The sequence below is a fragment of the Plecotus auritus genome (genome assembly GCF_963455305.1).
Source record: "Plecotus auritus genome assembly, chromosome: 1".
Taxonomy (NCBI): domain Eukaryota; kingdom Metazoa; phylum Chordata; class Mammalia; order Chiroptera; family Vespertilionidae; genus Plecotus; species Plecotus auritus.
Window position 1 is genome coordinate 171,810,724 of NC_137770.1, and position 27,530 is coordinate 171,838,253.

The 27,530-nt window shown below is 38.7% G+C and overlaps 1 protein-coding gene across 1 annotated transcript in view; it reads left to right on the forward strand.

Moving 5' to 3' along the window:
• The window catches only part of TBCK (TBC1 domain containing kinase), a 205,610-nt gene that overhangs the window by 13,145 nt on the left and 164,935 nt on the right, over positions 1–27,530 (forward strand). Inside the window, exon 3 of the mRNA XM_080650862.1 lies at positions 5,721–5,793. Within this exon, the coding sequence (XP_080506988.1) occupies positions 5,721–5,793 (73 nt within the window). The remainder of the gene's footprint in view (positions 1–5,720; positions 5,794–27,530) is intronic.

The following is a 27,530-nucleotide window of genomic DNA, read 5'->3' on the forward strand; positions in this document are numbered from 1 at the left end:
TTCTTATCATTGATTTCAAACATAAAATTCAGGCTGTATGTACAACATTGTGATACTTGGCATTCATTAGATATTTGTTAGAAAAAGATTATTTCACAGTTCTTATATGTTCTCTTTAAAGTTCATCTTAGTGTTACATTTGTTTTTTATAAATACTGCCACTATATTGCTGACTTATATTTGGCACATGATTCCTAAATATTTTTGTCATATTTATTCTGTGAAACTATATTGTTTTTATAACAAATAGAAGTTATTTGCAAACAGCGATCCAGAGTTTCAGGATGAAAACTCTAATGATTTCTTGAAAAAACCTGGCTTGTATTGGAAACAGTGTTTTGGTATACACTTCATTACCTCTGGGAGAAATTTTGATATTCTACCAAGGATCATGGATCTGCTGCATTAAAGTAATGCTTCAAAACTCAATAGGATCCTAAAGTTTTGGCAAACTCTGATTCATGATAGTTTGAAGAAGTTTCCAGAAGAAGCTTGATGAATTTGTATTCTAAATCATTGTAAGCATGAAAAATTTTAGGCTAATGGCAGACACTTTGGAAATCTCTTATAGATATGAATATGTATAAATATCCAAATTAAAATTATTAGTTAATGGAGTGTGTACACTTTAATAAATTACGATGTTTTTGTTTTATGTTAAAATCAGTGCTATTGAGGTATTACTATGCCTAGTTTACAACATAAGCATATACTTTTCCTCACAGGACAGATTTCTGTTTAGGTAATGATTGTCATCATAAGAGACTCTTATTCATTTCTAATGGTCATATCATGCCTTTGATCAATTAACTTATTTAACAAGTTAACTCATTTAAGAGTATTTTTATGTTAGATGCTTATATTTTTGAGGTACTGTTCTAGACACGTGATGTATTTGAACAAGACCAACATTGTTCCTGCCATCGTTATCTAGTGGATAACAAATCCTCCTATCTAATAAAAGAGTAATATGCAAATTAACCATCACTCCGTGACAAAATGGCGGCCCCCCATAGCCACAAGATGGCGGCGCCCAGTCCCCTCAGCCCTGCCGCTGGAGTATTTGGGCCTGTCCGCCCAGCCAGGGGTCCTGGAGACCAAGCAGAGAGGTGGGATCTGCCCACTCTGGTAGCGGATCTCACCTCGCTGCTCTGCCGCCTCTGGAGTGTCTGGGGCTGAGCAGCGAGGCTGGAGTGTTTGGGCCTGTTGGCCAGGCCAGGGATCGCGCAGGATCCACCCACTCCAGTGGCGGATTACACCTTGCTGCTCTGCCGCCTCTGGAGTGTCTGGGGCTGGGCAGCGCGGCTCGAGTGTTTGGGCCTGTTGGCCGGCCGGGGTCACGCGGGATCCACCCACTCCAGTAGAGGATCTCACCTCCCTTCTCTGCTGCCTCTGGAGTGTCTGGGGCTGAGCAGGGAGGCTGGATTGTTTGGGCCTGTTGGCCTGGCCAGGGGTCACAGGGACCAAGGGGAGAGGCGGGATTCGCCCACTCCAGTGGTGGATCCAGCCTCACTGCTCCCCAGCCTCTGGAAGTGTCTGGGCCTGTCAGCCCCTCCATGAGGGTGGATGATGTGTCCAGGGGGCACATGCAAGTGGGTGGGGAGTTGACTCTGGGTCTTTTGGCGCAGGGGGACTTGATGCTGTGTCCCAGTTTGTGCTGGCCCAGACTCTGACAGCAGGGAGGAGGAAGTCCCACCCCCACAGAATCAGCCAGAATCAGCCATTGTTCAGACAGCTCTCTGACAGCAGGAAGGAGGAAATCCCACCCCTAGAGAATCAGCGGTTGGTCAGACAGCTCTCTGCCACCTGACAGCCAGGACTCTCATTCACCTGACAGCAGGGAGGTGGGACTATGTCTAAACATCTGCTATTGATACAAGGTAGCTCTGCAGCCAAAAAAAGCCGGCGTTATCGACAGAAAATGTCAAGACCAATGTGCGTCTGATCTTGAAGGCAGGCAGGCGAGCAGTTGGGAGCCAGCAGTCCTGGATTGTGAGAGGGATGTTCGACTGCCCTTTTAGGCCCTATCCCGTGTCTTGGCCTAAACGGGCAGTCGGACATCCCTCGAGGGGTCCCAGATTGGAGAGGGTGCAGGCTGAGCTGAGGGACAACCCCGCCCCGTGCACGAATTTTGTGCACCAGGCCTCTAGTACATTAAATAAAAATAAATGTAGTTTTTTTTTTTATAGTTAAGTGCTACAAAAGAATAGTATAATGTAGAATCTTATCTAATAAAGAGGGAATATGCAAATTGACTTTCATGCCATCACAAATATGGCAAAGCCCATAGCCACAAGATGACAGCGCCCAGTCCCCTTAGCCCCGCCGGAGTCCCCTAGTCCTTCAGCCCCACCGAAGGGGGTCACAGGTGTGTGGTGTGGCCAGATCCGCCCTCAGCTGCCCAGGGCCGGCCCGAGGTGCAAGCAAGCCTCAGATGTTGGCTGCCCAGCTGCATGGAGCCAACCCAAAGCGCAGGCAAAGCCTTGTATGGTGGCTGCCCAGCCAATGCCCGAGGCACAGGAAGCCTCAGATGGCAGCTGCCCAGCCGCCATGGGCCGGCCCGAAGCACAGGCAAGCCTTGGATGTCGGCTGCCCAGCTGTGTGGGGCCAGCCCAAGGCAAAGCCTTGGATGGTGGCTGCCTAGCCGATGCCCGAGGCACAGGAAGCCTCAGGTGGCGGCTGCCCAGCCGATGCCCAAGGCGCAGGCAAGTCTTGGATGGTGGCTACCCAGCCGCCCAGGGCCGCCCAAGGCTCAGGTAACCAGAGCCGGCCGAGGCTTGCTCTGCCAGCAGTGGTAGCAGCAGAGGTGTGATGGGGGTGTTGCCTTCCCCTGATCGCCGGGTTGCCTCCCGCCCCTGAGGGCTCCTGGACTGTGAGAGGGGGCAGGCCAGCTGAGGGACCGCCCCCCCTGTAGTGCATGAATTTTCATGCACCAGGCCTCTAGTAGATTATATTACAGAAGGAGCCAATTTATTTTGGGGGAATAAAAAAGTATTTCTTGAGGAAGTCATATTTAATTGAGGAATGGATAATAATACTAGTTAACACTTAGATAGTGATTGCTATATACCAGGCACTATTCTAGGATCTTATTATATATTAACTCATTTTAACCTCAGCATAACTCTGTGAGGTTGGTGCTGTTGCTTCCTTATTTTTCAGAAAAGGAAACTGCAGCATAGAGAGGTTAGCAAACTTCCCCAAGGTCACAGAACTAATGAGTATTAATCCTAAAATTGAACCCAGACAGAATAATCTGTGCTCTTAACCACTATGTTTAATGATAGAATTTGACTGGGAGAAGGGGATGGGGAAGATAATTTTAAGCAATGGGAATCCATGTGCTAGTACCTTAAGACAGGAAGAAGAGAGGAAGACCAATGTACATGGAAGTTGGTGAGCAAGAGATATAATAACAAAAAATAAAGCTAGGGAGGAAGTTATACGTTTAGATTTATTAATTATTTCATCATTTATACTTCAATATGAAAATATATTGGAAGGGACTGAGAGTGTGAGAAGCTCAATTAAGAGACAGTTGTGTTTATCTAATAAGAGATGATGCTGGCTTGGACCCAGCAGATGGAACAAACTGTACAGATTCTGCAAACAGTTGGGAGATAGAAATACCAGAACATATTGTTTGGATTTGAGAAAGGGAGATTGCTCCGAAGTTTCTAACTGTAGAAGCTGCCAGGGTAGTGGTACTGTTTACTGAAATAGTACTAAAGTGAACAGGCTTATGGAGCAAACTGTATGCTCATTTTCAGTTCTGTTGAGTTTGAGATGACTTTTACATTAAATTGAGAAATTGTCTGTATAAGCCTGGAGTTTAGAAGAGCATTCTGGGCTTGAGTAAAAATTGAGAGTTCTTCAGCCTTGGTAATAATGAGGAGAAAACACAACATAAAGACCCAGAATTAGGTGGGGGAACTAAAAACTTTTAAAATTGTGGTAAGAGAGATGCCAGTCTACAGAGTAAACTTCAGAGAGATAGCCGGACAGCTGTAAGCAAAACTTACGAAGTGTGGTTAGATGGGAAAGCAAAGGAATGCAGCTTTCGATTTTGGTTTTCTGATAGTATTATTTCCTTTTTCCTTCTAGAACTTCTTAGTTGTACTAAATTACTTGGAGTTCAACTTTGTATGCTCTTTTATTAATTGAATTGAAGATTTTCTTTTTTCTTTTCTTCTTTAGTGGTCTTTCAAATTTAATTCTCTTTAAGTTCCTGTTTAGTCACATGGAGTCTTTCATCTGAAAGTGATAGCTTTTATTTAGAGCATTTTTAATTTTAGTGTTTCAATCCATTCTGTATTTTGCTACCACCTCTGAGAGTTTTAACTTCCAAAATGTGACCATTCCATATCCTGCCCTCACACTTTACTTGACTGCCTGTATGTAGATTATTTCCCATTTCTATTCTCCCATGTAAGACCAGACCTTGAACTAATTGTTACCGAGTTAATTCCTTTTACTGGATTTCCTACTCTGAAATTCTCCTTTCCTATCTTCTATCTCATTTTTCTACCTTTTATTTTCACCACACCTCTGGGCAATTTTTACTATTCCTAGTAGTCTCATTGTACCTTCATTTTTTTTTTTTTAAATCCTCACCTGAGGATACTTTTTCATTGATTTTTAGAGAGAGTGGAAGAGAGAGAGGGAAAGACAGAGAGAAACATCACATTGATGTGAGAGAAACACATCTATTGGTTTCCTCCTACAAGTGCCTTGACCTGGGCCCAGGCCAGGGAGGAGCCTGCATCCAAGGTACTTGCCCTTGACCGGAATCAAACCCGGGATCCTTAGGTCCACAGGCCGACGCTTTATCCACTAAGCCAAACCAGCCAGGGTGCACCTTCACTTTTTTTTCTTTGCCATCTATATTTTGTGATAACCTTCTTTCTTATCTAACCTTGAATCCACTTTGTGTGGATGTTCACAGTATTGCAATTTCTTTTAAACCCTTAATCTCTTCTGAAATAACCTCATTAAAACTCCATCCACTTGTAAGCCCAGTTGTACTTTTCTCTTGTTCTTATATTAATTCGTTTACAAATATATATACATTTGCTACTATGTCAGACAATGTGTTACTGATGAAGGAAAAAGTATAACCCTCAGAACTGTGCTATCTCATTCATAGATCTGTTAGAAAAAAAATCACATCATAATATTGATTGTGCCTAACAAAATTTTTATTATGTAGTCTTAGAAGGCCCCAGGATATTACAAACAATCCCACGTCAATTTTCTGTTCTTTCTCCATAGTCATGATTCAGAATATTTCTACCTTTCTCAAGTTCCTGAACTCCATTTTACAGACCTTTTGTTGGACCCAGGCTATGAAAATAATCTGTCCCTAGCTCCCAATTTTCCCTTCCCTTCAAATTTTTTTATATCTTCATCCAACCTTTTTCTCCTAGTCTGTCAGGGGAAGGATCACTTTTTTCCAAAGGTAAGCCTTTCTGTCTATTTTTTCTGATGCGTTTTCCATGGGAGAAAAACATAAGATGAAAAAATATTACTTAATGTATTGTTTTATTACACATTGATCCTGTTATTCTATATATTTGGTAATTATGTAGTTAATATAGAGTTTGAAAATCTCTTTTAAAGTATCATTTGTACCCTATGTTAATATCTTTAGTGAGATGTATTATTTTGTTATTAAAATGTTGTATTCATAACATGAAATGGATTTGTTTTGTTTTATTCAGAGAGACTGGTGGTAGTGGCTGAACACTGTGAACAGAGCCTAGAAGACTTACTCCGAGAAAGGAAACCTGTGAGGTACTATGTAATATCAGGAAAATTAAATGAAAAGCAGAAGTTGGCAAACAAAAGCCATTTTAACTAGCAACGGCAGTGTTTTAGTTTCTTCATTACTTGTTTAATGATAAAACCCAGGTGCAGATTTTCATTTTGGCAAATTTATTTCATAGACCTCATAGAAATTTATTGTTTACATTATCCAGTGTTCAACTTTTGTGAAGTAGGCATTCTCTGAAGCACTTGACAGAAAAATTCCTATGGAGAATATATGTGACATTTGAAATCTTTTTAGTACTAAGCAGTTCTGTAGCTGAGATTAATTTTCCTGAAAGGGGTACTTGGTAACTTATACAGGATACTAGTATTCCTAGGGACACAATGAACTGTATTATTTAAAGACCCTGTTGAAGAGTATAGAAAAATAATATCATGGCTTGGGTGAAATTTAATGCAACAGTTTAAATTCAATTATTTCAAGACTCATATTTATTTTCTATTTCAGGCATTCTTGGCAAGAAGAGCATATGGTCTAAGTTTTATTATAAATATTCTATTAAATGAGCTTCTTCACAGATTTTTCTGAAAATATCTTAAAATTATCAAAAATATTTCTTTAATGCATAAAGAAAGCTACACCAAACCAATGAAAAGTGCTTTACAGGAGTCTTTATAGGATTATACTTATTCTAGTTTAAAAACATTATTTTTGGTGAATACTTTTTAATTGCTCTATTCTAGATGAAAATAAATCTTTTTCAAGGGAGAAAAATATGTATCTTACTAAATGGTAGTAATTTAATAGAAGTAAAACAAATGAATTGAATAAAAGTACTTTCGGTGCTCCTTTAAATGATTTGGTTTTAAGCAGTCTCTGGCATGAAACATGCATATATCAAGTATATTATTACCTTACTTGTTTCTGTAGAAAAGTCTAATCTGACCATAGGAATTAAAAGTCATTTTTCTATATATTTAGAAATAACTTACTCTTACTTAGTAAATGTGTTTTATAATTATAATCCTTGCATGTCACAAATTTTTTATTTTATTTTTTAAGAATATATTACTCTTTGCCGAAACCGGTTTGGCTCTGTGGATAGAGCATCGGCCTGCGGACTGAAGGGTCCCGGGTTCGATTCCGGTCAAGGGCATGTACCTTGGTTGCGGGCACATCCCCAGTGGGAGGTGTGCAGGAGGCAGCTGATCGATGTTTCTCTCTCATCGATGTTTCTAGCTCTCTATCCCTCTCCCTTCCTCTCTGTAAAATATCAATAAAATATTTTTTTTAAAAAAAAGAATATATTACTCTTTGATCACCAGTTTAAATTTATACTTTATAGGCTACAGATGCTGTGAAAGATATTTGACATTAAAATTGAAAACCAATTGTAGCCACATCTTTATTGAAAAAAAACCCACTTTATTTTAATTCAGGCTGGGTTAAATTAGAATAAAAATTTGTAATCTGTTATATATGATGAAGAAATCTCTAACTAGCTAGTCAGCCTTGGACAATTCCCTTAATCGTTTTCCTTATCTGTAAAACAAGGAGTTTCACTTGATATAGGGATCATTCTAAAGGACGTTATTCTCAACTTTATATTTTATTTAATATGCATTACATTTGGTAATATAATATTGACCAATTGCCCTTACAAGTACATATTTTTATGTTTTCTTATACCAGTACTAGAGGCCCAGTGCACAAATTTGCGCACCAGTGGGGTCCCTCAGCCTGGCCTGAAACTGGCTCTCTGACATCCCCCGAGGGATCCCGGATTGCAAGGGCTCAGGCCAGGCCGAGAGACCCCACCGGTGCACAATTGGGGCTGGGGAGGAACGCGGGAGGTTGGCCAGCCAGGGAGGGACTGCAGGAGGTCTCCAGGGCGTGTCTGCCCATCTCGCTCAGTCCCAATCTGCCAGACCCCAGCAGCAAGCTAACCTACCAGTTGGAGCATCTGCCCCCTGGTGGTCAGTGCACGTCATAGCAAGCGGTTGAGCGGCCTTAGCATATCATTAGCATATTACGCTTTGATTGATTGAACCGCTGACCAGACAACCAGACACTTGGCATATTAGGCTTTTATTATATAGGATACATAGTAACCTATTATTGTCCTTTAAATGGCAGATTTCTTGACAGAAGAATCTGTGACCAAATCTAAGTGTAAAATTATAGTGTAATTTAAAATGCTAAATTGTTATAGAAACATCTATTTTATGATTCAGCAATCCTACTCCTAGGTAGAGGATCTGCTCAAATTCTGGGCCCTAGGTACCTCATTTGCCTCAGTCTATTCTCTGCCTTGCCTTGGTACTTAACCAAAAGAAAGGGAAAATACATGACTACCAAAATATCTGCACAAGAATAGTCCCAGAAACATCATTCATAGTAGCCCCAAACTGGGAAGAACTTCAAATGTCCATTAGTGGGAGGATGGGATAAGCAAATAAGGGTATATAAATCAATAGTACTGATATATGCAACAACATGATGAACCTTAAAATTATTATGCTGAGCAAAAGAAGCCAAACAATAGATTATATTCTTCTATATATGTGATGTTCTAGAAAAAATCAAAACTCATCCATGGTGGTAGATACAAAAACAGTGGTTGGGGGAAGGGGTAATAGAAGAACTTATTTAAAATAGCCTTGAGGGACCGGAATGATGTAATGGAAATTTTTTACTTTTTGATCAGGGTATTACATGGTATGTGTTTTTTTTTTAAACTTGTCAAAACTCACTGTGATATACACTTAAGATATGTACATTTCACCTATGTAAATTATACCTTCTTTTTTAAAAAAATGTTTTTATTGATTTCAGAGAGAGGAAGAGAGAGGGAGAGAGAAATAGAAACATCAGTGATGTGAGAATCATCTATTGGCTGTCTCCTGCATGCCCTCTACTGTGAATCAAGCCCGAAACCTGGGCATGTGCCCTGACTGGGAATCAAACCATGACCACCTGGCTCATGGGTTGATTCAATCACTGAGTCACCCAAACTTGGCTATACCTTCTTTTTTAAAAAAAAGCCTGTTAAGTTATTTTTTTTACTATAATATAGCCATAATATTATGTTGTTAATTAAGATACTTGATCCAGTGGCATACTTCCGTGTATTTCTTTGTTTCTATAAGAAGAAATAATTTGAATTAGTTATTGCTTCTTAACAAATTACTACAACACTTAGTGGTTTAAAATAGCAATAAACATTTATTATTTCATATAATTTCTCTGTGTCTGGAATTCATAAATGGATTAACTGGGTTATTCTAGTTCAGGATCTCATGAGGTTGCCATCAATATATCAGTTGGGACTTTAGTCATCTGAAAGCTTGACTGGAGTCAGATGATCTATTTCTGAGATAGCTCATTCATTTTGTGCCCGTTGTTGATAGGAGGCTTTATTTCCTCCCTGTCTAGATGGCCTTTCCACAGCCTCTTCGGAGCCTGGTGGGTAAGAAATAATGTTCTCAAAATTATTCAGTATTCACTATGGTATTTGGGGCAGAAGAAAGGAAGTACTTTACCCTATGAAGAGAGAGAGTAGAGTATTAAGAGAATATCCAGAAGTACTAGAGCTGGAATAGGGTCTCCACAGACATAGCTATGCTACTATCCGAATTGCTCTATATCGGAATTGATGTTACTCATGGTCTTGTTTTCTCAGCCATTCCAAAGGACTTTGAAACTACTAGAGTAGTTTTCTGATCATCAGGATGGTAAACTGTAGAATGTTCCTTCTGATCTCCACGTTTTCCTCTCTGTGCATATATGTTCTTCCTTTACTTACTAAAAGAACTGAGGCAGAAAAGAGAAGCTGGTTACTCAGAAGAGAAATTTCCATTTTCATTATTTTACCTCAACTGTCATTTTGTGTGTTTTTTACTTTCACTTGTACTATATAAGGATAAAGTTTATATTGTTTTGCCAATAAGAGTAAATCCATTAGCTTATGAAATGTTATATTTTTCTGTGTTCATTGTCCTTGTTTTAGAGATGATAAATCTCATAACAGTGAACACCAATAGTTTCAATAGTGTAAAGGTATAAAGAAGCCACCTTCTTCAATGCCTTTGTATATGTCTGCATGAGGATAAAACGCTATAGGTGAAAGCATATTCTTTGAGCAAGTAGATAAACATGAATAGGATTAAATGCAAATTTCATATTGTCTTTTATGCCATTTACATTTTACAACAGTCTTTTTCATTTATTTAAAATAGAACATGCAGCCCTGGCCAGTGTGGTTCAGATGGTTGGGCTTTGTCCTGTGCATTGGGGGTTGGGGAAGGGTGGAGGGGGAGTTGCTGGCTTGATAACCAGTCAGGGCACATGCCTGGGTTGCAGGCTCCATCCTGGTGAGGGGCATGATGGAGGGGCCGATTGATGTTCTGTTTTCACATAGGTGTTTCTTTTTCTCCCTCTCCCTTCCCCTCTCTCTAAAAATCAATTAAAATATTTAAAAAAATAAAAGAACACGCAGTAACTTTTATGTATATATAATGTATATATCTTCGTGTAATATATATATTAATTTTTGTAAATAAAGTACTATTTTTTTTCAGCATTATGGTCATAGACTAAAATTCAATATTTTTCTTGTTCTTTTTGGAATGCAACATTCAGCACTTACTGTCTTTGAGTAGAAATGTATCGGTCAGGGTCAGTTTTAAGTTGTTAACTGATCCATCCACCTAAATTAGTTTTGTGGAAAACTGTTTGACTTTTCACATATTTGGATTGCATTACTCTCTAATAACAGAGCAGGTTTCATGTGCAGAGTTGATGTGCTGCAATTTTAATTCTGTAACCTGTTTATGGAGAGTGAAAAGATGTTCTTATGGCTTATAAATCACTTCTTTCCCCAACTGCCAAAAGTAAACACCCTGCACCTGTGAAAAAGGCTGATGCAGAGTAAACAGGAAATATATTTAGATGGGGTTTCAATTTGAGACCCATGAATTTTACTTGTCCACCTGCCTCTAACTGTTGCAGAACTGTAAGCTGCTAGTTGTCTGGTAGTTACTTACAGTTGATTGTCTAAACTTAAACATCATTCAAGACGTATATCTTACTGGATTTACATTTTAAGTCTTTTGTAAAATTGGTTGGATGGGGAGTAGAAGCACGAAACCTAGAAACCTAGAGAAGAATTTTGTGCCAATTTACTCACTAACTTTTTTCATAACAAATTTAATATCATTAAACTAAACAATAATGTCCTTATACATTATACCGTAGTAGTAATTTGTTTTACAAATATAATATCTGGAGGTTTCAGGTCCTACTAGAAAATTAAGCATTCTCTCTTTTTATAATTTTAATGGCTGTAGAACCCTTTCAAGAATTCATTTGTTATCCAAACAAAGTAATTATTTTTTATGACCTGGAGGTATTATTGAGTCAGTCTTTTGTAAATAAATTTATTTGTGTAGATAGTTTGATAACCTGGTTTGAAAGGGAAAACTCCTCACCATTTTTTAAGAGTCTGTTCAAGCCTGAATATTAATAATTGGAGAATATTGTTCTCCTTTTAATGGTGTTTTTTTTTTATGTTACTTGTGCCAGAGTTCAATTTTGTCAATATTTCTCTCCAATTTTAGTTAACTGATCAAAATTATTTGTTGGAAACATAGAGGCATGGAATTAAACTCCTATAACCAGTAGGTTTCTAGTAAAAAACTAAAGTGTTTAGAAGATATGTTTGAAAATCATTTCCTCTTTGATGCCTGTGAATATATGCTTAATTGCTACCCTAAGCCAGATTCAAGATATTGAAAAGTGGAGAAATGTAAATCTCAACTCCTTTCTAAAAGATTTCCCAGAGAATATTAAAAAACAGATACATCTTCATCACTCCTATTAAAGGAAGCATGAGGAAATGGTTGGCCTTTTATGTGTAGGTGCTATTTGGAAAGTATTTTCCCTTTCTGTTACTGTTATGCAGAGCATGAACTTCTGCTTAATCTATAAACATGCCAGCAAGTGTAGTTCATAGATAGATATTCAGCAGAATTTTGGCACATACAAGAAAGTTTCTGCATTGTCCTTAAATGTGCAAGTGAAGAAGGGTGAGTAGTACAGGTATGTTTCTTTAATAAAATGTAGTTTGTCATATGTTTTTAGGGTTATGGTTCTGAAAATTTACCAGAGAATGCTCAGCATTGTAGAGGTTGTATATGGAGACTTTGATGGGAAGCAGGCTATGCCTGCAGCTGTTCACTAGCTTGATGGAAAACATGATCTGACTTAACTCAGATGAGTAATTTTTACTTGCCCCTATTAAAAGATTGCCTACTCGCTGAATTAGATATTCCAAAGAATTTTGGACACATTGTAGAATGCAGTCCAGAGTTGGATAATGAGCCACATGGCATAGTCATCGGAAATAGATAGTAGTATCCTTATTTTAGGATGTTACCTGATGGAAGTTGAGGCACATTTTCTTTCTTCAAGGGCCCTAGTTTCAAAGTGCATTTGAAATTATTGCTTGTTGGTGCTCCTCGTTTGGGCCACCATAATGCCGGGGGTCTTTTCCCAGCCTTACAAAGGGTTCAGCATTCTGGAGAAAGGGGCTACGTGTAGATGATTAAAGAGTCCAAAGACGAAAGATAGTTTTGAAAGGCATTGGGGGTCAGAGGAGCTTCAACTAAAAGGAACTGAAGACTCTTCCCTTGTCTAGGACCCCGTGCTTTTATTATAACACAATTTGTCCCAAGGCAAGATGGAGTTATACACTTCAAAGGGTAAGGTATCAAAGGGTAGAATACAGAAGCATTATCAGTTTGGGGAATAGCCTACAGCTGTTCAGGTGTTTGGCCAACAGGAGGCAATAAAATGCCCTGAGCTGTCTGGCAATTAACAGTCCTATTCAGGTTTGGAGGAAGTGCCATTTAGCCATTTCCAACAGGTAAACTACATATGTGGCTCACCCTTGTTGAGCCCCCCAAGTCCCATCAACCTTTTGATGGAACTCTTGTAATTATTACATGCTGAAACTGGTTCTCGGCAATTGCTGTGTAGTCAAGTAACTTAGAGATTTATATAATTGATGTATATTTTTCTTTCTATTTTATTGTTTTGTCTAAAGAGAGAAAATAATACCAAAAGATGCTCTTTTCTCAGGCTTGGAATCCTGCAGCTACCTTTTGCATTCACCTTCTCCGGTATCCTATATCCTATTCATTGTCAAATATCGTTAATACAGCCTTGGTGTTATTTCTTACATCTCTGCTGTCCTCCACAATCTTTAGTTCAGCTCTTCATCATCAAATAGCCCGACTATTGCATGGCAACCTTCTCTCAACTGGTCTTCCTGCCTTTAGTCTTTCCATATTCCAATCATTCCTACTTTCTGCTAGTATATTAATATTTTTAAAAATCAGTTCATTCCCTGCCCAAAAACATTTGGCTGCTCTCCATTGCGTGTGTGTGTGTGTAAAAAATGCATTATATAGTCATAAGACATGACTTCAGTCTAATTCTGTATTTCCAAATAGTGTCTAAATTGTACAAATAGTTTTTATTGTTACCAATATATACTTGAGAAGATTGAGTGCCAGAGAATTGAAATATACCACGAGAACTGTGCTTTTTGTCCAACAGTGCATTTTCATTCCTTAGCACAGTGTATAGCACTTGTTCAAGGAATTCACTTAACTCTCTCTGTAACCCTCTATACTATACCACTGAACCAAAGCAAAAATTGTGTTTTCCTTCTCCAAATTCTTTTATTATATTGGATCTCTTTAGTTGCAAGGTAACTTTCCCCTTCTAGCTTGTAATTGTTTGCCTGCAATTATAGAATTAAGAAAGGTATGGTTTACCTTCCCTAATTAACTATACCCTTTTGACATGTATACTATAATATTTCATTTTTCTGTGTCCTAAAGAATAACATCTTATAAGAATTTCTGTGTAGGTAATGTGTTGTAAATTAACTTGAATGAACTAAATATGTTTTTAGTTTAGTCACACAGTTTGAATTCTCCTTCCCTATTAACTTCCTTTTAAATCATGTGCCATAATTTTATTTCCCAGACAAATGACTTTTGGTGAAAATATTATGCAATTGTTATGTTGGTAATTTGTTAATTATTTTCTTGAAAAATTTTAAACTATTTTTATTGTTGATACTATTACATATATCTCCATCCCCCCCCCCCCAACCCCGTTCCCCACCTGCACCCAGTCCCCGCCCTTCCTTCTCTCTGACCATCACTCACTGTTGTCTGTGTATATGGGTTATGTATATATGTTCTTTGGTTACTCTCTCTACCTTCTTTCATCCAGTGCCCCCACTCCCCTCCCCTCTGATAACTGTCTGTCTGTTCCATTGAAGATAATTTTTCTTTTCAAAAACAGAATGATTAAAGGAAACAACTTGTTGACTTCCATTCTCATGGTTCTGAGGAAGAATGCACTTCTAATTTCATTCAGGTTGTTGGCAGAATTCAGTTCCTTGCAATTTTAGGACTGAGGTTCCTGTTTACGATCTTGATTACTGTCCATCGGAAACTGCTCTCGGCTTCTAGAGGCCATCTGCATCTCCAAAGCTAGCAATGGAGGATCTTGTTCATATCACATCTCCCTCATGCCAGGAATCTCTCATTTCCTCTGTCTCTAACCTCTAGATCTAGATTTCAAGGACTCATATGATAAGGCCAAGCTCACTCAGACAACCCCCTTTCTTAAAGTCAGCTGTGCCATATAACATAATGTGATGATGGGAGAAAAATTCATATTTATAGTCTTGGTGATTATGCAAGGTGCACATCAGGGAGCAGGTATCTTGGGAACCCTCTTAGAATTCTGCCTATCACAGTTTGTTTAGTAAAAATTTGGGGAAAGTTTTTAGTCTCTTAATAAGTTTGATCTTTGGTTTTCTTGTTTGTATTAGTAAGTTATTGTGGCTGAGATGGTGGAAACGGTAGTGCAAGCTTGTCAAACTCCAAGCTAACACAGGCCAAAAAAACAAGGCTTAAGTTTATGTGGGCTGCAAAAAAACAAAGCTTCGATTTTCATAGAAATGTAGGTTTATTTCAGTAGAGACATGCTAAATACAAAGGGCTGAAATAAATGAGTAATCATTAACATAAGATAATAGAACATTTTAATAAAAACTAATATTTTTTCTTGAACATTAACTTACCAGACACTGAATAACTGTAAAATTAAGCATAACACAAATAAACCTATTTTTCTTGTTCTCTGAAAGCGAAATGTATTCTGTTGTGCACACCAAACAAGTCAGTACAAGACTAATGACATGGCAATCGGCTGCTAAAATATTCCCTGTTAGTATTAGTGGAGAGAAATGGTGCGCCTGTGCATAAGGGAAATGAATGCAACATGATTATAGTAATCAGTCATTAGCGAACATTGTAGTTCGTTATTAATAATTATGTATAACAGGATATTATAAAAATTAAGTTACAAAATTTAGTTACATACCATTATATTGGCTGGGCCACAAAAATATTCATTGTGGACCATGTGTTTGACATGCTTGCTGTAGTGTGTCAGGAGTCACCAAAACCACTTCCAGCTTCAGTGATTCACTGGAAGCAAGCAGGGGACTCACAAGTCATTGTACTAATTGGTTACATTGTTCTCATTTTGTTATAGCAAAAGTGTCCCAAGTGAAATCAATAAAGGAAAAATAAGTGGGGCTAAGTATGGAGGAAAGCAGGCACAAAGCTTTCTGGAGTCCTCTCCTAGGAGAGTTATAGATGGACTTAATTCCTCCAGCAACTAATTGTGGCATGTGCAAAGTGTGGTCTATTAGAGAAACTTGCCTGAGTCTGTGAGTCCAGGGAGTTTGTTGGGGGTTGGTCACAAAGGCACTTGGTGCCTGTGTGACTGCAGTTACTGATGCTCTAGACCCCCCAGAAAGCAAGCAAGTCTTCAATATAAATCATTGTTTGCACAAAATATCTAGACAAGCTAGAATGGTTCAAGGTCTCCAGTGGGCGAAACCTTCTTATGAGTTAAAACATTCCAAAAGCACAATTCCCAGGAGCCCACAAAGGGCCAGTCAGGACAACAGGCACATTTGAGGGATGAGGAAGGTTTAAGACTGATGAGATTCCTTTTTGAGGAAGTGTTAAAGTAGATTTTATAGCCACTTCCAACAATTCATGCAGGATGTTATGACTGTAAACTAATGGTTACCAGTCTCATTTAGTGTTAGTATAAAGACTTTTTATTTTTTCATTCATCAATGAGTATTAGTTTTTTACTGCTGCTATAACATATTGGCCAAAAATTTGTCAGCTTAAAACAACACAAATTTATTACTTAACTAGTGGCCCAGTGCACGGTTTTGTGCACATTGAAAGGAAATTAAGTAGAAGAAATATTTTAATATCACTCTTTGCCCTTTCTCTGTCATAGAAGTGTCAGAGATGAAAGAAAATTAGTAAAATGTATATGAAAACAATATATAAATTGATTAATAAATAAACAATAACAACATGATATAACAACAAAGACATGATATAAAAACAACAAAAACATGATATAGAAACAACATTGATAAAAACAATGACTGATAAATTGATTAAACTTATTCTAATATCTCCCTGTATACCACATTAAGAGTAAAAACACTCAGAGTGCTTGACTAATTTCCCTTGTGATGAAGTATTTACAACTTTAACTTTAATGTCACATGCTCTTCAAACTCGAGAGAAAGCAACACATAACTGACCATGTTCAAAAATGAGTTCAGGTAGGAATAGAGTTTGTCCTTGTGATTTATTAATGGTCTTCAGACATATTCTGTTGACAACGCTGCTTTCTTTCAGTTTCAGAATGTCAACAAAAACAACCAAATTCACACGATCGACAATGACAGATCTAAACGCATGTGATTGGCACCAGCAACAGCTTTATATGTATTGCACATGCGCGAGTCAACGTTTATTTTTAAATGGCCAGTGTGCATCATATGTACAGGCCAGTTAGATGGATGGACAGTCGGTCACTTAGCCTTTTATATATATAGATAGTTCTGTAGATCAGAAATCTGTTGGGTTTGGCTGGTTTCTCTGCTACAGGTCTAAAACATGCCAAAATCAAAGTGTGAGCATTTCCTCTGGAGAGAACCCATTTCCAGGCTTATTCTGGTTGTTGGTAGAATTTAATTCTTTCCACAAGGTTATAGAACCATGATCCCCATTTCTTTGCTGTTCACCAGGAGTGGTTCTTAGCTTATAGGAGCCACCTGCATTCTCTGGCTCCTAACCCCATGCCTTTATCTTTTTTAAAAATATGTTTTTATTGATTTCAGAGAGAGGAAGACAGAGGGAGAAAGAGATAGAAACATCAATGATTAGAGAGAATCTTTGATTGGCTACCCCCTACTGGGCATCGAGCCCCCAATCCAGGCATGTGCCCTGAGCATGTGCCCTGACCTGAAATCGAACCTTGACCTCCTGGTTCGTAGTTTGATGCTCAACCTCTTAGCCACACTGGCCATGCCCCATGCCTTTATCTTTAAAGTTATTAGCAGGAGGTCCAGTCCTTCTGACACTGAATCTCTGAGCTCTGCTGCCTTTTCTTCTATCACTCTCTCTGACTGACTCTTCTGCTTTGCTCTTTTACTTTAAGGGCTCATGTGATAACATTAGACCCACCTGGAAAATTTAGTGTACTCTCCCTATTTTAAGATTAGCTTATTAGCAGCCTACTTCCATCTGCAAAGTCCCTTCACAGCAGTAGGTAGTCTAGTGATGAATTGAATACCCAGGTGACAGTAGTTTGGGGAGGGCATCTTTAGAATTCTATCACATTTTTTATACAGGAAAGTACTGAAAAATCTTCCCTCCTCACTTAAATCTAAATTTCATATTTTTAATTGTACCTCAATTTCTAAAAAAGAGAAATGATTTCTTAATTAAGCACTGTTCATCCTTTCAACAATTATAAGCATGTTTAGGCTGTGTATTATTGATGAAAGAAATTTTTCTGAGTCACTCATGTTGCCAGTTATCATCAGGAAATAAAGTAGAAATGTAATTGTTTAAATTCAAACTTCATTGTATGCTATTTTCCAGAATAATTGTCAGGAGCAAAGTAAACCCTGTGTGTACTAAAATACTTGTTGGGGAGAGGGAACTGTTGCAGTGTCCATGTACCTAAAGGATGGTCAGGGAACTTGTAAATATATTGATATAGAAGGCTGACTATTATTTTCCATTAGAGACACTTATTTTTTTAAATATGGAACGCTTCACGAATTTGCATCATCCTTGCGTAGGGGCATGCTAGTTTTCTCTGTATCGTTCCAATCTTAGTATATGTGCTGCTGAAGCGAACACTATAGACTCTTTTTTATCCAAATGCATTAATTGAAATTTTTAGTGAAGTATTAGATTTACTATATTTATAAAAAGGGTGGGGGAGACTTGAGTGAGGAAAAAGAGGAGACTGGATTTGGGATGGGGAATATATGTAACAGAAATTATAAACTCATTTAAGCCCAGGCAGGTAATTTAAGTATGTGAAGTATAATGAGCTGATACAGGATTAAACTGGAAAGCAGATAACACCTTGAAAAGGGGCAGCTAACACTCAGCTTTAGCCCTTATTGTCATGTAAGACCATGTCTGGTGTTACAGTCTCTTTCAGCTTTTCAAAAGAACTCAGAATCTGGATTCTTAAGTGAAATCTCTGAATTTCTGAACATTTCAAGTCATTAAAAAGTTGTAAAACACCATGATCCAGACAAAGCAAAGTAATGGGTGGATTTGGCCAATGGACAGCCAATTTGCAATTATCTTATATAATAAAGAGGTAATATGCAAATTGACCCTCACACCGTAATACCGCCATAAGATGGCGGCACGCACAGTGGGGGCGGGGCTGGCAGCCGCTCTGCACTGCTTCTGCCAGGTTTCCTACAGCCCCGTGGGGATGTGGGGTTCCTGCAGCCCCGCTTCGTGCTGCATCTGTCAGGGTTTCTGTGGCCCCACATGTGCGCTGTGGGGGCAGGGCCCAGTGGCTGCTCCGCATGGCCCGGAGGCAGAGCAGCACTCCAGGACTCCCCTGCACGTGCCGGCCACATGGGGCGGGACTCTGGGACTCGGGGTGGTCCCATGGCGCAGTGGGAGTGGGGTCTCGGGTCTCGTGTAATTTGTGCGCAACGAGTCACTAGTCACATATAAGAAGTTATTGCTAGAGGAAGATAATATTTTTCAATGCTTTGTCTGATTTAAGTGGATGGGATCATTGTGAAAAGGAAAGAAAAGTACTGGGCTTTTAACTTTAATTATCATTCACTTATTTTAACATATTGGGAAGAAAAGGTGAGATATCTGCATTTTATAATTTTACTAGTGAGGTGAGAAATTATATACTTTTGAAAGACTTCTTGTGTGTGTTTTAGCAGAATGATCTGAGAATGATAGGAGTCATCTGTGTTAGAAGTTAATGTCACCTATGGAAACTTTCTGTTTGAAACAATCAACTTTGTATAGCCTCAGTGGTCAAATGCCAAAACAATTTTTTTCATTTACTCATTGTTTTGCCTCCTATTAAACAAATCAATTCCTTTAGTAAGTGAGAACACTTTAGCACATTAAGGTGGGAGATTTGTGCTTAGAATTTGCACTGACTTCAAGGGAACACTTTGAATTTTATTTTGTGGTATTGTCTATACTCATAAAGACAAAGAGGGATGAAAAAGTAATGAAATTAATTAGTACAATTTCCTGTCGGGAAATGTTTGAAAAGCAAAAACTACTGAGTTGATAAATTATAAGGTGTCAAAAAGTGAAAGAACTACAATTAAGTAAGCACTGGAGTCAGGCTGCAAGAGGCTCAGAGTGTTTTTTTATTGTTTTACTCGAGGCCCAGTGTACGAAATTCATTCATGGGGGGCAGGGGTGTCCCTCAGCCCAGCCTGCACCCTCTCCAATCTGGGACCCCTTGAGAGATGTCCGACAGCCTGTTTAGGCCCGATCCCACCGTTTGGGCATCCCTTTCACAATCCAGGACTGCTGGCTCCCAACCACTCTCCTGCCTCTGCCTGATAGCCCCTAACCGCTTCTGCCTGCCAGCTTGATCACCCCCTAACCACTCCCCTGCCAGTCTGAACGATGCCTAACTGCTCCTCGGCCAGCCCAATTGCCCCTAACTGCCCTCCCCTGCCATCCTGGTCACCCCTAATTGCCCTCCCCTGCTGGCCTGGTCACCCCTAACTGCCCTCCCCTGCTGGCCCAGTCACCCCTAACCTCCCTTGCCAGCCTGGTCGCCCCTATCTGCCCTCCCCTGCCGGCCTGGTCACCCCCAACTGCCCTCCCCTGCAGGCCTGGTCCCCCCCAATTGTCTTCCCCTGCACGCCTGGTCCCCCCCCAACTGCCCTCCCCTAGAGGCGTGGTCCCCCAAAACTGCCCTCCTCTGCTGGCCCGGTCACCCATAACTGCCCTCCCTGCAGGCCTGGTCCCCCACAACTGCCCTCCCCTGGAGGCCTGGTCCCCCCAAACTGCCCTCCTCTGCTGGCCCGGTCACCCATAACTGCCCTCCCTGCAGGCCTGGTCCCCCACAACTGCCCTCCCCTGCGGGCCTGGTTTCCCCCAACTGCCCTCCCCTGAAGGCCTGGGTCCCCCCCCCGGCAGCTGTCCTCCCCTGTAGGCCTGGTACCCCCCCCAACTGCCCTCCCCTGCTGCCCACACCCCCCTACTGCCCTCCCCTGCTGCCCTTCCCCTCTCCTGCTGGCCCGGTCACCCCTAACTTCCCCCTCCCAACTGCCCTCCCTGCAGGCCTGGATCCCCCCAAACTGTCCTCCCTGCAGGCCTGCTCCCCCCCAACTGCCTTCCCCTGCAGGCCTGGCCCTCCCAACTTCCTTCCCCTGTGGGCCTGGTACCCCGCAACTGTCCTCCCCTGCAGGCCTGGTCCCCCCCAACTGCCCTCCCTTGCAGGCCTGGTCCCCCCCAACTGCCCTCCCCTGCAGGCCTGGTTCCCCCCGAACTGTCCTCCACTGCAGGCCTAGTCCCCCCCCCAACAGCTCCCCACTGCAGTCCTGGCCCCCCAACTGCTCTTCCCTTCAGTCCTGGCACCCCCCCCTCCCAACTGCCCTCACCTGCTGACCTGGTCTCCCCCAACTGCCCTCCTCTGCCGGCTTGGTCACCCCTAACTGCCCACAACTGCCCTCCTCTGCTGGCCACCTTGTGGCAGCCATCTTGTGGTGGCCATCTTTGACCACATGGGGGCGGCCATCTTATGTCCAGGAGTGACAGTCAGTTTGCATATTACTCTTATTAGATAGGATTTTGTCTTTGTCTTCATTTTAGCTATACATTTTTTGTTCTATTTTTTTTTTTTTTTTTTAGTGATTGTAGTAGGGATTACAATATAGATCCTTAACTTACCACAGTCTTTCATGAATTGATATTATACCAATTAACATATAGTAATCGTATAACAATATACATCTATTTCCCTTTTCCAATATTTTGCAATTAAATTCACTTTTACATCCTATATAATAAAAGCCTATTATGCAAATGGACCGAATGGCACAATGACTGGTCGCTATGATGCGCACTGACCACCAGGGGGCAGATGCTCAACGCAGGAGCTGTCCCCAGCCCACAGGCCCCAGGCCAGCCAAGGCGGTGCCAGCAGGGGCCCCTCAATTGTCCCACCAGTCGCCCCACACATCGGCCCTGATCACCGACCAGGCCTAGGGACCCTACTCATGCATGAATTTCATGCACTGAGCCTCTAGTATATTGTAAATCTGGTCATACATTGTTATTGTTTGTGCTTTAAACAATTTCTTTACCTTAAGCAATGATGAAAAAGTTATTTTGCATTTAACCATGTATTTAGCATTCTCTGAGCTCTTTACTTATTTTAATCAAGGCTTCCATCTGGTATCATTATCCTTCAGCCTGAAAAATTTCCTTCAATATTTCCTATCGTGAAAGTCTGATGCTAACAAATTCTCAGATTTGGCCATCTGAAAATGTCTTCATATCACCTTAACTTATTTTTCTCTTGGTTAGCATTTTATTTTTAAAAAATGTTTTTTAAGAAAGCAAAATTGAAAGAATTGTACTACAATATACCAATATTATATCATTAAAATTTTGCCAACTTAGGCTTTATCATATACCTATTTATCTCACTATTTGGTCATTAACTCATTTCAAAGTAAGTTGCATGTATGTTATTCCTAAATCTTTCAGCTTGTTTATTATTAACTAGAATTTAATACGTTTATGTTTTCTCTTAAGGTAAAATTTACATTCAGTGAGGTACAAAACCTTGTGTATCATTTGATGAATTTTTGACAAACGTATATACCCAAATATACATCAAAATTAGGTCACTACCATCATCCTGGAAATATCCCTCATGCCCCTTCCCAATAAATCTTTGCCTTTCATTCCATTTCCATCTCCCAGACGTAACCACTTTTCTAATTTTGTTAACCTTGGATTTGTTTGTTTATCTAGTGCTTTACAGAATTGGAATTATACAATATAGACTCTTTTGTGTAAGGCTTCTTTCACTCACCCTAATGATCCTAGAAGTCATCTATGTGGTTTCTTGCATTATAGCTCATTTTATTGCTGAAATGTATTCCATTTTATAAATGTGCCAGTTTGTTTTCTGTTTATGAACTCCTGGGATATTTCCAGGTTTTGGCTATTATAATTAAAGTTTTGGGGATTGTTTTTGTAAGTCGTGTGTGGGGGGGGCAGTAGGGGGAGAACAAATGTCTTTATATCCCTGGGTAAGTAGGTAGCAGTTGAATTAATAGCTTTTAGGGTAGGTATATGATTCATATTAGAAACTACTGGACACTTTTCCAAAGTAGTATACCTTTCACATTATTACTAACAATGTGTGAGAGTTCTGGTTCTTCCATATTCTCGCCAGCAGTTGGTCTTTTCATTTTTTTTAAAATTTTTAGCCACTGTAGTCATTATATAATGATTTCTCATTATAGATTTAATTTTCATTTCCATGATGACTAAAGATGTTAATATCTTTGCATGTAGTTATTGGACATTCATATAATGACATAAATATCTGTTTAACTTTTGGTCTTATTTTTCAGTGGGTTGTCTTTTAATTATTGATTAATAGGCATTCTTTGTATATTTTCTATATTCTCCATACATATACTTTGCTAGATATATTTTGCAAATATTTTCTGCCAGTCTGGCTTGTCTATTCATTTTTGTATCTTGATGAGCAGAAGTTATTATTTATGATGGTTTAATGTATTAATATTTTCCTTTTATGGTTATTGCTTTTTGTGTTCCTTCTGAGATACAAACTTTGCCTCCTCCCAATTCTTGAAGATATTTTCATGTTTTCTTCTAGGAGCATTATAATTTTATATTTGATATTGAATCTTTGATCTCCCTCAATTTAATGTTTGTATATAGTCCTCATATTCAGTTTTTGCCATGTGAATATCCAGTTGTTTCAACTTTATTTGTTTAAAGGACTTTCCTTTTCCTTGCTTTGGTGCTTTTAGGTCTGTTTTTGGCCTTCTGTTTTGTTTTATTTACCTACTAGAGGCCTGATGCATGAAATTCGTGCAAGGGGCTCGGCCCTCGCAGCCCCAGCTTCATCCAGAAGGACGTCCGTCCGGTAGGACGTCTGGTTTAATTAACATATTACACTTTTATTATTATAGATTTTCCTATCCTTATGCCAGCATCATACTTTCTTAATTACTCTAGCTTTATAGTAAATCTTGAAGTCAGGAAATATACATTTTCCAACATTGTTCTTTTATTTCAGGATTGCTTTAGCTATCTTTGGTTGTTTGCATTTACATGTAAATTTTATGATAAGTTTCTAAGTTTCTAAAGATGTCTTTTGGGATTGAATGGCATTATGGACCAATTTAGGAACAACTGATATCTGAACAATATTGAGTCACTCAGTTGATATCCATGGTGTTTGTCTTCAAATTTTTAAGTCTTTTTTAATTTCTCTTAGCAATATTATATAGTTTACAATGTAGAGTTCTTGCTCTTTCGTTAAGTTTATTCCTAAGTATCTTGTTTTGATACAAGAGTAAATTTTCTATTATTTTGCTGCTAGTATATAAAAAAGCAAGCAGCATAGGCATGTAATATATAAGAAAACAGCATGAAATAGGTCAAGAAAAAGAAATATAAGGCATAAAGATCATAAGAAGGAAGAGAAGGAAAGGAGGGAGAAGAGGAGAAGGAGTTATAAATCTATTTCTATTCAATGATGGTATGATTGTTTATGTAAAAAATCCTAAGGAATCTATAAAAGAACTCTTTGAATTAATAAGTGAGCTTATTAAAGTCATAGGAAACAAGGCCAATAAAAATATCAGCAAAAAATGTTATAATATATTGCTCTTCTAGCAGTCAATCACCCAAACTGCTCAGCATCTTCTTTCTTAACTGAATTAGATTAAATCTCCTTCTTGGAAGATCAGGTGATCCAATGAGATAGAAAATGATCATATAATATAGTCTTTGAATAATATTACGGTCTAGAGCAGACTCACCAGCTTGTTGTTGTCCCCAAGACTTAGATGTTAAATTGTTTTAGGTAGACAAGGTAACAGAAATCAACAATTTGGGGGCATGTGCTACAAAAAAGTGACTTGACAATTTCTGCCCAGTGGTCACCTGAGATGAGATAGTTGGAAAACCAATATCAAGGTTTTCACAGATGATAAATATTTCTTTAGGTGTTTTAATCAAAGACAGATATTTTTGATTGAACAGAGGGTGATCCTATGTCTGCATGGATGTGAGCTACAGTCATAATTGCTAGCAAGGTTATAACTTTTGTAAGAGAGCAAGATTGTATCTGATCTATTACTTGAATAGGTACTTGAATAGAGCCTCAGTGGACAGCAAAATAAAACATTGGGGAAATTATCTTTGTTTGAAACAGTATTGGGAGTGGAAATTGTCAATGTTCTTCCCTGTCATAGAATAAGCCAGATGTGTCCCCCATAAAATTTTAAAATTTGAGCAAGTCTGATCAGTGAACTTTTCAAAATAGCAAAACTATCCCCTAGATACCTAAATGAGTTAAGTTGTCAAAAGGTGTTCAATACAGTTATTCATATGGATGTCACTGTGCTCTGCTAAACAATTTTAGTTTTGCATTATTAAAGGTTAGAAATTCTTACATATAATAACTGGCCAAAATTTAATGGAGCTATTTCTGGATGGAAGGTCATGTTATCAGTATGTAAAAGGACCTCTCTCTCTGCAAAGTCAAGAGGGATATAGCTAGTTAACCTAAAAGCATTCAAGCTAAGAAGGGATTTTTGTCTCTTCCTCTCAAATAGTTATTTGCCTTGACATAGAGGGACATTTTTGCTTATTCTTAATCTTATAATAATATTTCCTTAAAGGCTTGTTGAGAAATATTAAAAAGCATTGAGATAATATTTACATTGTATAAGTTTAGCACATAAGTGATTATTGTCTGTAGTGTCGAAAGCAGACATGTCAAAAATTCTTTCAAAAGATTTATTAACAGAAACTGACTGAATGTAACAGAAACTAAGGTACCGAAATGACATTTTTTTTCCGTAGTTTTTCCTTTTCTCTTGTTAAATGTTAGCCTTGAAAAACTGGGTCTATAATTAACTGGCAGAATTTTAGGAGTTCTTTTCTCTAAATGACCTCTCTCTACACTTTTTAAAAATTAAATTTATTGGAGTGGCATTGGTTAATAGAATTATATAGGTTTCAACTGTACAATTCTGTTATACATCATCTATATATTGCATTGTGTGCTCACTACCCAAAGTCAAATTTTCTTCCGTCACCATATATTTGACCTCCTTTACCCTTTACTATCCCTCCACCTCCTTTCCCTCTGGTAACCACCTTACTGTTGTCTGTGTCTAGTGAGTTTTTGTTTGTTTTTCTTGTTGGGACATTCTTTAAGTGGGCACTTTTAAATTTAAAAATTTTCAATTATATAATTCATAAATAGCAGGGATAGAAAAAAGGGACACAGTATTTATTAAACATATATGATATTCTAGTTACTTTGCTACATGTTTTGCATAGTTAACTTTAAGGTTATTGGCCCTAGATAGTGGGTGATCTAAGGTTTAGAGAATATCAAATGTCTTCTAATGTCAGGAGCCATGATCACAGTGTAGCATAAACAGTAAACCGTGCTTCTAATAGACCTCTTCTCGCTGTGGCCATCCTTTGAGCAACAGTATTCCAGAATCTGTCTTTGTGAGAGGTGCTGTTCAAGAAGCACAGGGCTTTTGAATGAGCTGCTTTAAATTTCCAAGTCCAATGAGTCTTGTCATTAATTGTCAGACTATCTTGCTGCCTTTGTGGGGGTTTGTTTCCTAGCATCTTGATCAAACTAGAAACCAGAGAACCCAGTCCTTTCATTTTGGCAGACAAGGAAACAAGCGAAATTGGTTTCCTTATAACCAAAATCTATTGGTATACTTACGGCAGAGTGGGTTCTCTTGTAAGATAGTTGGAGTAGAGAAAAGAAAACTGTGTTGTAATACAAAAGACTATACATGGGATTTATGAGTTCTTGTTCCATTTTGGCCTTCTCAGCCACCTATCAATTTTTTATGCAAATAAAAAATTTAAATTAGTTATTCTATCTAAATTATAGAGAACCTCATAGGGGAAGGACTGAACAAAAATAATTATGATTATAAGAACATAATTGCCAAAATTTTGTGCAGTAACTTTGTGCTAGACAATGTCCTAAGTATTCTACAATTATTATTTCTTTCTTATAAGAGCTCTCTGATACAGTTTACAACTATTACTTCCATTTGATGTGTGAGGAAACTTAGGCTCCTATGAGGAATCTAAGGTGTTATATAATTTTTTCCTGGTCATACAATTAATAAGTTGTAAGAGTTCCAGATTCTCCCCTAATGATGACAAAATGAACGCAACTCGAACTTTATATCCTCTCTGTTTTCCAGAAAGAAGCAAGCCATTTTTATTGATTGCTATGCAAGTCCTGAGATTTTCAATCAGACCCGTTTAAGAACAGTTACTGTGGCCAGGGGAAAGTGATTGGCAGCCTGAGTCACATTTCCACTCCTAGAGGCAGAACATATGAGCTAAGATGTATAAGAGAGAGATGGGATTTGAAATGAATAGTGTTAAGTTATTGGAAGAAGAGGTCATGAATGTCAGGAAGGGAAACATTAAATGTCTACTGCATTTTAAAGTTCTGGTAACTGAGGCTTAGAGCAGTCACTTTATCACTACCTGTCACAGTGCTCTATCTGGAGCTCAAATCTCTCTTTTGACTTCACCATCCATCTGTTAAACACTGAGAGACAGGATAGTGTAGCAGTTAAGGACATGGTCTCTAAGACCAAGCTGCTGGGTTTGGATCTTTACTCTTTATTCACTTGGGTAAATTACTTCACTCCTCTGTGCTTCAATTTCTCACCTTCTGAGGTAGTAGGAAGAATTAATGAACTAATAAATGTGAATTATTTATTACAGAACTTGATATAGTACAAGTGTTTCCTATCAGTAGCATTAGTAATAATAGTGTTGCTATTATTATAACTACTATAATGTACTAAGAGAATCTTTTTGAGATGATGGAAATGTTCTGTTTCTTTATTGTGGCAGTGCTTATACTGGTGAATATATTTGTCAAAACTCTTCTAATGGTACATTTAAAATGAATGTATTTGATTGTACATAATTTATATCTAAATAAAGATAATTTAAAGAAACGTATGAAGGAGGAATTGCTG